The 12934-nt window shown below is 40.0% G+C and overlaps 1 protein-coding gene across 3 annotated transcripts in view; it reads left to right on the top strand.

Annotated features, from left to right (window-relative positions):
* E2F7 (E2F transcription factor 7) overlaps positions 1-12934 on the top strand; it is a 39178-nt gene that overhangs the window by 22338 nt on the left and 3906 nt on the right. For all 3 annotated transcript variants that reach the window (XM_047742674.1, XM_047742673.1, XM_047742672.1), the window contains 5 exons: positions 5822-6007; positions 6491-6563; positions 8893-9361; positions 10439-10694; positions 12150-12571. In XM_047742674.1, coding sequence (XP_047598630.1) covers positions 5822-6007; positions 6491-6563; positions 8893-9361; positions 10439-10694; positions 12150-12571 — 1406 coding nt within the window. The remainder of the gene's footprint in view (positions 1-5821; positions 6008-6490; positions 6564-8892; positions 9362-10438; positions 10695-12149; positions 12572-12934) is intronic.

Below are 12934 nucleotides of genomic sequence, written 5' to 3'. Positions count from 1 at the left end.
TGTCATCATCAACCCAGCCATCAAATCCGGAACTTCAAGTTACCTTTGATGTTCTTAATTCACTCTCCTTCTCTACTCCTTGAGTAGCGATTCCTCTCAGATAAACTTAATAAATATCTCTTTTCCTCTTCTCCTTCCTACCACATGGCCTTTTCATCCTTTCACAACTTTTTTGAGATCTTGTGACATAGAATAAATGGCACATTGTTAAAATTACAATTTGGTAAGTTTTGTATTGTGTGGGCCCCTGTGAAATAATCACCACAGTCAATGAACCCATCACCCTCCAGAGTTTCCTGCCCCTTTGTAATTCCTCCCTCCTTGCCCCCTACCCCCCCGCCAACCCCAACCGCAGGGCAACCACTGATTGCTCTCTTTCACTCTAGATTTGTACATATTTTCTAAAAAATTTTATAAGGGGCTCATATACAGTTGATGCTCATCATTCAAAGTGCATATTTGCAAATTTATATATTAAAATTACTTGATAATTCCAGAATCAGTACTCACAGTATTTTCTCAGTCATTCACAGACCTGCAAAGTGGCAAAAAATTTTGGCTGAGCGCATACCCGTGTTCCCAGCTGAGGTCAAACAAGGAAACACTCTGTTCTCTTGTTTCTCATGCTCGTTTCCACATGGTTCTCCTACCCTAAACAAGTGTCCTTTTCATGGTCTTTTTAGTGCCATGTTTTCACATTTTTGTGCTCTGTGGTGGGGATTTTGCTGTTAAAATAGTTCCCAAGCGTCCTACTGAAGTGCTAATGATTTCAAGTGCAAGAAGGCGTGATGTGCCTTACACAGGAAATACGTATCTTAGAGGAGCCCCATTCAGGCGTGTGTTCTAGTGCTGTTGGCTAAGAGTTCAGTGCTAGTGGATCAACTATATATGTTAAATAAGGCATAATAAACACAGGTTTATGTGTTTATCAGTTGACAAAAATGTGACCAGAGGCTGGCAGCAACCTAACCGTTTATTATTCTAAGAGCACTGGTTCAGTATTTGCTAATTCAGTGTTCATGGTAACTTCATAGAACATAACTGCCATGAATAACAAGAATTGACTGTTGTTTGTATACTCTTTTTATTGAAATTCTTTCACTTGGCATATTTTCAAATTAATAATATTGTAGCATGTATCGATAATTTTATTCCTTTATATGCTGAGTATCCCATTGTATGGATATATCATTCTTTATTCATTTACTTATCAGTGGACATGTGGATTATTTCCAGTTTGGGGCTGTTAGAAATAAAGCTAAATGGATATTCACATATATGCCTTCCTATGGTACAATTCACCAGTGAAGCCATGTGGGTAAGCAGTTTTCTACATAAGAAGGTTTTTAACAACAGGTTTGATTTCTTTAGCTATAGGGCTATTGAGGTTATCTCTAGTAATCTTTTCTTCTACTTTTTGTCCAATTTGCTCTTTTTCTAGTTTGTTAAGGTAGAAATGGAGTTTATTCAAGATCATTTTTTTTCGTTTTTAGTGCTGTAAATTTTGCTGTAAGTATGGCTTTATCTCTATTCCACAAATTTTGATGTGTTTTGTCTTTTAATTTAAAATATTTTCCTTTTTGGGACACCTGGATGGCTCAGTGGGTTAAGCCTCTGCTCTCAGCTCAGGTCATGATCTTAGGGTCCTGGGATCGCAGCCCGCATCGGGCTCTCTGCTAGCAAGGAACCTGCTTCCCCCTCTCACTACCTGCTGCTCTGCCTACTTCTGATCTCTCTCTCTCCCTCTGTCAAATAAATAAATAAATAAATAATTTTTTTGATTTCCCTTTTTTTCTTTGATTTACAAATTATTTAGATGTGTGCTCATTTCCAAATCTTCTGGAATTTTTCAGAATTTTTTCTTAGAGATTCTAACTTCATTCCATGTGAACAGAAAATATACTTTATATAATTTGAATCCTTTCAAATTCATTGAGGTTTGTTTTATGGTACAGATATGATCTCTCCACGTATATTTAAAAGAATGTACCTTCTGTTTTGTTATGTGGAATCTTCTATAAATGACAACTAAGGTTGGTTGATTGTGTTGTCTAATTCTTCTATATCCTCACTAACTTTGTTTATCTGTTCTATCAATCATTGATAGAGGAATGTTGAAATGTCTGATTTAATTGCGGATTTGTCTATTTCTTCCAGCTCTCTCGAGTTTTGCTTTGTGTATTTGAAATTGTCATTAGGAGCATAAACATTTAAGATTGATCACTATGTCTTCTTGGTGAATTGAACCTTTTTTATGCCCGATGATATTCTTTGCTCTAAAATCTACCTTACCTAATGGTAATATAGTCACTTTAGCTTTCTTTTGATTAGTTATCATAGTGTATATTGTTCATTCTTTTCTTTTTAACCTTTGGTATCTATATTTAAAGTGAGTTTCTGGTAGGTAGCCTACAGACAAGAGTTTTTTAATCTAATCTGACAATTTCTGCTTTTCAGTTGACTTCTTTAGACCATTTACATTTTATGTGATTACTGATGTTTGATTTTAGTCTATCTTGCTATTTCTTTTCAGTTTGTCCAATCTGCTCATTGTTTCTTTTTACTCTTTTTCTCCCTTCCTTGGGATTTGTTATTTTTTTTTATGCTTCCATTTCACTGGCTTTATTGATTTATTAGCTTTACGGGCTTACTAGCTGTAAGTCTGTTGTGTTATAATAATGGCTGCCTTAGGGTTTATAGTATTCACCTTTAACTTATCACAGGCCACCTTCAAATGATATTATACTGTTTATATTGTATAAGAACCTTACAATAGCATACTTTCCTTTCTCCCTGCCTGACTTTTGTACTGTTGTTGCCAAATATTTTACTTCTCTGTACGTTAAAAACTCCACAATGCATTGTTATCACTTTTGTTTTAAATAGTCTATTGTTTTCTAAAGTGATTTAACAAGGGAAAAAATTGATGTCTACCCAAGTAGTCACCATTTCTGGTACTTGTCATTCCTTTTTGTAGATGTAGATTTCTTTTCATCTGGTATCGTTTTTCTTGCCTTAATGGACTTTAACACTTCTTATAGTGCAGATCTGTCAGTGATAAATTCTTTCTTCCAGCTCTTCTGTGTCTAAAAGCATCTTTATTTTGCCTTTTTTCCAACTTTATTGAGATATGCTTGTTTATATCACATGTAAGTTTAAGGTGTACAGTGTAATGATTTGACATATATTGTGAATTGATTACTGCAATAAGTTTAGGTAGTATCTATTATCTCATATTTAATACAATGAAAAGAGAAAAAAAATTTCCTTATTCTCATCCTTATGATGAGAATTCTTAGGATTTACTCTCTTTACAACTTCGAATGTAACAGACAGTAGTATTAGCTATAGCCATCATGCTGGACATTACATTCCTAGTACTTATCATGTAACTGGAAATGTACACCCTTCTTTGTTTTTGAAAAATATTTTCAGTGGGTAAAGGATTCTAGGATGAAGGTTTTTTCTTTCAGTACTTTAAAGAAGTCACTCCACTGTCTTCTGACTTAGATTGTTTCTGGTTAGAAATCTATCATCATCTTCTTCTCCCATATGTAATGCATCTTTTTCTCTGGTTGCTTTTAAGATTTTCTTTCTGACTGGTTTTAAACAATTTGGTATGTGTGCTTTGATGTTCCTTTCTTCATGTCTCTTATACTAGGATTTGTTGGCCTTCTTGGATCTATGTGTTGGAAGTGTTTATTGATAGACAAATTTTCAGCCCTTATTTTTTCAATTATTTTTTTCTTTCCCTTCTGTTCTTTGGAGACTCAGTTATGCTTATATTTGACTGTTTGAAATTATCCCACAGTTTTCTGATGTTTTGTTTCTTTCATTCTCTTTTCTATGCTTCATTTTGGATGGTTTCTATTGCTACGTCTTCAAGTTCACTATTTTTTCCTACAGTGTCTAATCTGCCATTAATCCCCTGTATTTTCTTCTCCAGCATTATGGTTTTTAACCACTTGAAGTTTAACTTGAGTCTTTATATTTTTCAGTGTCTTTACTTAATATGCCTAATCCTTTCCTCTGGTTTCCTGAATTCATGGAATACAATCATAATCCTGTTTTAATGTGCCTGTCCACTAATTCTATCATTGTGTCACTTTTGAATCCATTTCCTTGATTTATGTACTCAGAGTGGGTTGTATTTCCCTGCTTTTTTGTGTACCTGATAATAATTAATTGTAAGCCAGACAGTGAGATTTACATACTGTTGAGTGCTAGATATTTCAGTATTTCTAAAAATGTTCTTCAGCTTTGTTCTGCAATGCAGTGAAGTTGCTTGGAAACAGTGAACCTTTCAGGTATTGTTTTTAAGCTTTGGTAGACAGGATCATCAGAAGTTCATTTTCAGTGCATTACCCTCACTATTGAGGCAATAATACCCTTTTTAGTATTCTAACCAGTAATTCATGAATTAGGAGATTTTTCCATGCTGGCTATTGGCAATAGGCACTATTCCCAGCCCTGGATGAGCTGCAAACACTATTACTTCTTCTCCTTTTAAGTGGTTCCTTTCCTGACCTTGGGTAGTCTCACATGCATGAGTATTCCACTAAACACTTAAGTGGGGTGAGGTGGGGGGGAACCTTCTCCAGATCTCCAGCATTCTTTTGGTATGGCTCTCCTCCCTGGAGTTTTGCCCTGCAAATAGCTGCCCTGGCTTGCCTTGGCTTCCAGCTCCAACCTTGAGTTGGGGAGATTTCCAATCTCTCTCCAGGTTCCCTTCCCTATACTCCAACCAGGAAATATTCTCTGGGCAGTAAGTGAGGGCAATATTGGTCTCACCTTATTTGATTACTATCTCTGAGGATCACTGCCTGTTTTTTCCTACTGTCCAGTGTCTTGAGAGCCATTGTTTTATTTGTTTTGTCTGATACTGTGTTTAAGGCGGGAGGGTAAATGTATTCCCTGTTACCATCTTGACCCATTTTCTTTTTGATTTTGTAATTTTTTATTTTCTAGAAAGAGCATTTTGGAGGGTTTTGTTATGAGAAAAAACTGTAAAAGTGATTTAAAAATTTTTGTGTGTTTTAGAAAATGTAAGTCTAGCTGAACTTTTCCATTTATTAAATTAGTCTTGTAATTAAAACATGCATGCTTTGATCTTAGAAAAATCAAACAGTTGAACAGGGTAGGAATGACTGAGCAACAGGAACTATTTCTCTGTAGAAAATAGGCCTGGTTCTACCTAGAAAATTCTGTCCTGATTTTACACAGGCTACCTTAAGCATAAAATGGGCCTCTTAACGCTTCTATTCTCACTATTCTGCAGCATTTCAACCATGAGGCTTTTGCTGACCTTATTCCCTTGGTCACTTATTAACTGAGCCTCCTACTGCATAAGAAAGACATAATAAAGCAACATAATAGAAAGTAGAGATTCTTATTGCAGTAGAGCTGTGGCCTAAGAGGCTGATCTCAATTAGTGTTAAAATCTTTAAATCTGTGTGTTGGTCTGAGCATGGTTGGGTTTTCCTTTGATATCTCTGCCCAGAGAAAGCATCTGAAATGTCAGGTCTGTTCTAATTTGGGCTGGAGAACATCTTGTTCTATTTTTGTTGCAGTTTAGATAATTTTAGATTATATGTGGATTCAGTTTCACTTTATAGTCTTTTACTAACTCCTAAAAAATTAGTACATCAAAAGAAATTGGGGTTTGAGACAAGGCTCATAAAATTCCTTTGATTGTCTTAGTTTTTAATTTATAGAGTAGCTCCATTACAATTACAGGCTCTCAAAGCTATATCTTTAAAAGACTAAAATTATCCAGAATTACAGCTATATAACAACACTACCAATTCTCTCATTTATTTAGATGAAGAACTAGTAGATGTTTCTGCATCTGTCTTACCAGAATTGAAAAGAGAAACATATGGCCAGATTCAAGTCTGTGCAAAACAGAGGCTGGCTCGACATGGTTCCTTCAGCACAGTTCAGGCTTCTGAGAGGATCCAGAGGAAAGTGAACTCAGAGCCCAGCAGCCCTTATAAAGAGGAACAAGGTATCTGCCTTTCCATATTCTGTGGAGTCAGTCAGTTGTCCTGTAATAGTCACCCTGCCCAGGCATTTTAAAATAAGCTGACTCTAGGCCCTGCCTGTTTCTTCCACTTACCTGAAGTGAAATGATGGTTGGGGGTAAAAGAGTTGCTTGCTTCACAGGAAGTGAACATGGCCCCATGCCTGAAATTCATCCTAGTCCACCAGTGAAGCTTAGCTGGTTTGCCAAGGTTGGTCTGTTTGATGCATGTCAGACATTCATCAAATTTACAAAGCAACACTTGTTTTGTTTTCTTTCTAATTATTGATAAGACCTAAATTCCCCATTAACAGCTAGCTTCTGGAAATTTCTCTCTTTGAATCAAAACCGGAATGGATTTCAGATAATCTTATAATCCCTGAGCAGTGAATAATGAATCCAGCTATATATCATTGGTGTGTATAAATCCCCTGCCATATTTTGTTAGAGTTTTATTTTTCTTTTCAGGGTCAGGTGGCTACTCCTTAGAAATTGGAAGTCTGGCAGCTGTTTACCGACAGAAAATAGAAGACAGTTCACAGTGAGTAGTCTTCAAAAACTCTGAGTGTATTCTTTTTTGTTTTTTTAAGATTTTATTTATTTGAGAGTGAGAGAGAGACAAAGAGAGCGTGAACAAGGGGAGGGGCAGAGGAAGAAGCAGAGTCCCTGCTGAACAGGGAGCCCAATGTGGGCTCCATCCCAGGACCCCAAGATCATGACCTAAGCCAAAGGCAGACGCTTAACCGACTGAGCCACCCAGGTGCCCTGAGTGTATTCTTTTCTATTTTCTGGTGTTAACTTTGACTCCATTGAAATGCCACCTATCAGAATGTAAATGTTAGCAGTCTTGCTCCTAAGTCAGCCATTTGTACATTAAGAATTTTCTGGGTTTCCCCTTTGTGCTCATCATTGTGCTGGGTGTAGCATCAGGGACACAAAAGTATGAAAAATTTATACCCTAAGCTAATGAAAGCTTATAGGGGAAAAAAATAAAAACAAATACATTGATAAAAGACAGTTTACTACTAACATGGCCCTGAGAACTGATAATTGTAGTTCCTGGAATCACTTGTCATCACTGTAGCTAACTTTGTTTATGAACCACCAGGTTCCATTCTGAAAGTTTTATGTATAGTAACTCATCTAATCACAACAACAGTTGAGATTGGTACTCTCATCTTCATTTTACAGAAAGGAAACAGAAACCTGAAGAGGTTAAATAACTTGTCCAAGGGCACAGTGCTAAGAAGTGACAGAGCCAGGATTCAAACCCAGGCCATCAGACTCAAGTTTTGGGTCTGATTTTGAAGAAAAGCACATATTATAGGAGGAATCAGAGGAAATGCTAATGTGGGAATAAGAGAGGATTTTAATGACTGATTTGGGAAGAAACAGATTGTGAGGCAGGGTCAGGGAGTATGGGGACATACACTTATTAGTTTAGCCATAACAATTTGTACAAATAGGAAAGCAAAAGGAAACCTCATTCATAAAAAGAACTCGGGGTGTTGGAGGTGAATAGGTCAAACTGGCAAAAAAAATATTATTTTAGAAGCCAGGTAGAAGAGTTTGGGTTTATGAGACAGACAGTAAAGACCTACAGCAGACTTCCGTGAGAACACCGTGACTGTTTGAAGCAGGCGGAATGGCCCATCTGCAGCCATTCTGGTGTGGGTCTGAGCTGTGTCAGCTGCAGATGGAAAGGAGTGGAAATCAGTGTAAGACGGTGAATCAGCACAACTCACCAAGATAGAATGCGGCCTCACAAAGGACACCTAGGTCTCAGATGATGGTGCTGCTATTGGTGGAGATGTGGAGGGTGAAGGTAGATGACTGGAGGTAGGTAGGACGGTGGGGGATGTACTCAGTATGGGTATTTTGAGCTTCACAGAGCTGAGTAGTAGTGATTTTTCATTCAGAGGGGCTGCGGCCAGAGAGCTTTACTCATCTCTGCAGCCCAGGGCCCTCCATATGATTCCCAGCAGCATGTGGACAAGAAGACAAGGCAAAATACATCTTACTGATTCCATCAAAAAGGCTCAAAGAAATCCCTCTCCTCTGTTTACTGTTCTTAAAGGAGTCTTAAACAGGTTTTCCTCATCTGTTTCCAAAAATACACTAATGACATAACTTTTTTTGTTATTTAGAAATCTTTCTGTATAAAAGGCCCAGACATTGTTTTTAATCTATTAAATTGGGCTTAATTTTGAATGAATTGTGCCTAAAAATTGGAATTCTGAGCAGAATAAGAATGACAGAAAATAATTTAGTAGATAACTTTATTTCCTCACTCACTGCCCACTCCATTTGTCGCACAGTGGATTTGAGACACTCCAGATGTGTCCTTTCAATGAACCTCTGGCCTCTGGCTATCTACCCAGAACGTCATTCAGTGCCTGAGTGTGAGCCCTGTCTTCCTTACATTCAAGCAGGCCGGTTGACCTTTAGTAGGCTGATCAGTCACTAATCATTCAGTCACTCACTTTTCCTCCCTCGTCAACTGGCAAGGGGTAACTATCATTATAATTATGTAAAATTATTATGTTAGTCATGGGGCATCTGTGGGCCTGCTATGGGGTAGCAGTCACTATGTGTTGATAACGATTAGACATAGAGGAGGCAGGGGAGAGCCGGTGTGATCTCTGAGCTCAGAGTCCCCCAAGGGCTCACCCACCCCATCCCTAACCATTCGTCCAGGTTGTATGGTCATCTGCTCTGGAGTCAGCTCGTAGGTGCTCGGGGACACACTTTAGTATCAGCTTGAGCAGCATTATCTCATTTCTGCTTTGGTACGTCTCTCTTTGAGAAAGCAGAGAATCTGGTGGAATGTGGTAACTTGATGGGACCCATTATGTTCCTTTTTACTGCAGGAGGAAAGCCTTCGTCAGTAAGAGAGTGATGCCTCCGTCAAGCAGCCTGGACCCTGCTTCTCCTTTCCCTGGCTTGTCTGTTGACTCAGAATATTCTGCTAATCCTTTACCACACCAAGTATTTTCTGTGGCCCAAACGGACCTGCAGGCCTTCTCCATGCAGAACAGTCTGACTGGACGAATGAGTGTCTCACCAGCTTCGGCTGCCTCAGACATGGAGACCCTGAAACCAGCCCTGCTGGCCAGCCAGCCTGTGGTGTACGTGCCCTCCACCTCGCTGTTCATGCTATACGGGAGCCTGCAGGAGGGACCATCCCCAGGGTCCGGCTCGGGGTCGGAAAGGGACCCATCCACACCCTCAGTTCAGAAGCGCCTTGGGGAGGAGAGGAGGCCTCAGGAGGAGGAGCCAGCCACTAAAAGACAGAGCAGGGACTACGAAGACAGCCCTCTAGCTCTTGTCGTGCCCAAGGTAAGGGAGTTCGGGTATACAGATGTATAATGCTAATAATATGCTAATAAGCCATTGAGTCTGAAATGTGAGGTATTTCATGTGTTGCTTATATAATTAAGCCCAGGACTGGCTCTGCCATAAAATCTTACCATAAAGTAGTACTGTAATAAAAGTGACTTTTATAAAATTCCCACTTTGCATAAAATGCTAAAAAGTGTAAAAAAAAAAAAAAAAGACACATAATCCTACCACATAGAGTCAATCACTGTTCGTGTGTTTGTATATTCCTCCCCGTCTTTTGGCTTATCCTTTTTTTCTTAAATGAGTGGAGGTCACTGACATAATCATCTGAATCCAGGATGCACGCAAGCTCCAGAGTCGGCAGTGTGGTGGCTGCTGGTGTTTCAGTGTCTGTGTCCATTCTCATCACAGCTTAGAGATCCCGTTTCCCCAGCTACAAAACGAAGGGAACACAAATATGAGCTGTTCACATCTCTCACTTCGTAGCCATTCAGAGGTGAACAAGATCTGACCAGTCCAACACTCAGGAAGCAGAAGCACGATCACGGCAGGCATCTGTGCTGGGTTCACTAGGCACCACATGGAAATCAGTCTATTACTGAGGATGCTTTCTCTTCTGTTCCTTCCTCTTGCCAGAGTGACTCCTTCTAATTTTGTATATAGCCTAGGGTTGCAGAATGGCAGTGAAAGACTGACTGGTATATATAGGTCTTAGATAACCAAGACTGGCTTTGGGCCAGTCCTCCTGCAGTTGTTACTGGGCCACTCAAAGTCTGGGACCCATACCCTTTATGTGTCAGTAGCTCTGAAGTGTATCTTACTGTCTAAACACCAGGGCCAGTCTGTCATTGTTAAAACTCCATCATGTCTATGCTTGAGAATCCTAAGCCTATAGAAATACATGATAGGACACTGATTTTCAGACCATTGTAATAAGCGTGACTGAAACAACGGACATACGCAATTTGGTGTGGCACACATTGGTCTTTGACCTGTTTGTGTTGAGAAAGCTGCTATCGTGATTTACCACTGGGATTTTTCTTGCTTTTCCGGTTCCTTGTTGACTGTGCGTAGAAACCCTCAGAGTCCATAGACGTTGCCTCCCCCACGACCCCAGGTAACAGCGGCTCTGTACCCCTCGAAGACATTCACATGGAGGCCCAAGTCTCAGCTGCAGAGGAGCGTTCGGCAAAGGCCACAGCCAACTGCTTCATTTCTTCTGAGTGGGGAAATCCTTCGGGAGACACAGAGATCGAAAAGTCTTCAAAAGAAAATGAAAGCACCAAAGAGCCCTCTTTGCAACAGTACCTTTACGTGCAGTCGCCGGCCGGTAAGGAGGGTCCTTGTGTCTTAGGGCCCCTCGGGGTGGTCAGGTCATAAATTAGATTTTTACATCTTTTCCATGTCACCTGACAAAGTGGTTCATCAGTGAACTGCTGTCTACACAGCCTCTGAACCATTTCACTCTCAGCCCTTTCTTTCCCTCCATCAATGAAATGAAGGTAGAGGCTGCTATCACTTTGGCCAATTTGAAGGAAACTATGAAAATAATTAGGGCAAGTCATCTTTTTTAAATGCATTAAACTTTTGGCCACCTTGTACAGCTAGCGTGCTGATGTCTTGAATATCCAGAGGTACTCAGCGTGTCACTGTGGTCGAGGGCCGGGTCTAGAGAGGGCTGGACATTAGAGCCACTCATTACCTGCATGAACTTAAATATTAAGGCGTCCTCGTGGTAAAGCAGCACTAACGATGGCACCTGTGCCAGGTGGGTACTCTCAAAACTGAATTAAATTTTATATTTAATTCATCTGAAACACTTCAGATGATAGTGCCTGACAGTAACGCTGTCAGTGTTTTGAAATAAAGCTGAAATATAATAGATCCCTAATTTTTAAGACACGCATTGTGTACATAAATCTGCTCTCGATGCAGAGACTTAAATTGATTTTCCTGAATTTTCCATTCACTTCATAGGTTAGGTAGGTGTTATTATTGAGTTATCTACAAAACATTCTTTATTCCATTAGCAAATGTTTTCTGAGGGTTTGATATAAGCATGATATTCAAAGGTGCAGATACACTGATAAACAAGAAATAGACTCAGTCCCAGCTGAATGGAAATGACAGCCCAGCACTGGGATTCTTAGCTTTTGCTGACACTATGGAACACTTGGAATGTTTAAACACTTGAAATGTTTAAAAAATGCATAGAATTAATAAATACATAGGATAATAAAGGAGGCCAATTATATTGAAATACCATTAGAAAAAATTTTTTAAATTATAGTAATAAGAAGATCCGACAGTAGTTCCAGTGTTCTCATAATTTCAAAGTCGTAATGAGCTTGACAGTCTAGTAACAATCTCCCATAGCTCTAATGTTATAGGAATATATATGTCAAGGTGCTAGTAATACTGTTGGATTTGTTGCCTGTGATCCAAGTTGAGGGAAATATAAATTTGTTAGAAGTTTACAAAAATAAAGATAAAATTTTTCCCATCCAAGTTCACTTTACTCTTCAATTTGCATTCAGTGGAACACATGTTAATTGACTCTCTCTGGAGACACTGACATCCCCCACATTATCCCACAGTGGGGTGGGATTTCAGTGGTGTCCACTGCCTGAGAGAAGCGGTGCAGGGTGGGGAGAGCAAGGGAAGGGAGTTGGCCTGGTCAGGTGGAATTCATTCACCGTGGGTTCCCATTTGGAAGGGCCGTGGGGGACATGTGCTGGAAACATATGTACATTCTGTTGACTTTCACCTTGTTCTTCCGTTTCAGGATTAAATGGTTTCAATGTGCTCTTATCTGGCAGTCAGAACCCCCATGCCGTGGGACCTCCTTCAGGTCAGCTGCCATCCCTCAGCATTCCTTGCATGGTCTTACCATCTCCGACGCTGGGCCCTTTCCCCATCCTCTATTCTCCCACGATGGCCAGGCCACTTTCCTCTGCCCCCGGTGCTCTCCCAAATGCGGGACCTGTGAATTTTGGCTTGCCTGGCCTCGGATCAACAGCTCATCTTCTCATCGGCCCTGCAAACATGGTTAATCCAAAATCATCAGCACTCCCCTCCGCAGACCCTCAGCTCCAGGGTCCGCTCTCGCTCAACCTGAGTCCAGAGATGCCAAGATCACACAACGTCATCCAACCTGAATCCCCTGTGTACGCGGGGCATCCTGTCCCCATAGTAAAATTACAACAGGTGAGTCTTGCCGTGAGCCCAGGAAGGTCATCATTCTGCAATGGGGTCAGTTCAGTCTGCATTTCATGAGCTTTGCTTTTCGTCTCATGCCAGTAGTACAGAGGGTCCAGGTCAGGGTCTACCCAGCTTCTGTTGGAGAGTGGAGGCTAGAGATGCTGTGCTTTGAAGACAAAAATATCTTTTGAGTTGTCAGTATGTTCCTTAAAATTAAAGGGATTTATTTCAAGGATGGTTCAGGGGGCTTGTTGATGAATGCTGAATATTCCAATGATTTCTCCAGGCTTTCATTTCATTAGATGAATGACAGGAGAACACCCTGAATTTTCATTGTACAGCTGTAGAAACAATTCAGGGAAACAGAAG

This window comes from Lutra lutra, chromosome 8 (assembly GCF_902655055.1).
Source record: "Lutra lutra chromosome 8, mLutLut1.2, whole genome shotgun sequence".
NCBI classification, from domain to species: Eukaryota; Metazoa; Chordata; class Mammalia; order Carnivora; family Mustelidae; genus Lutra; species Lutra lutra.
This window is presented reverse-complemented; position numbering and strand designations above follow the sequence as displayed.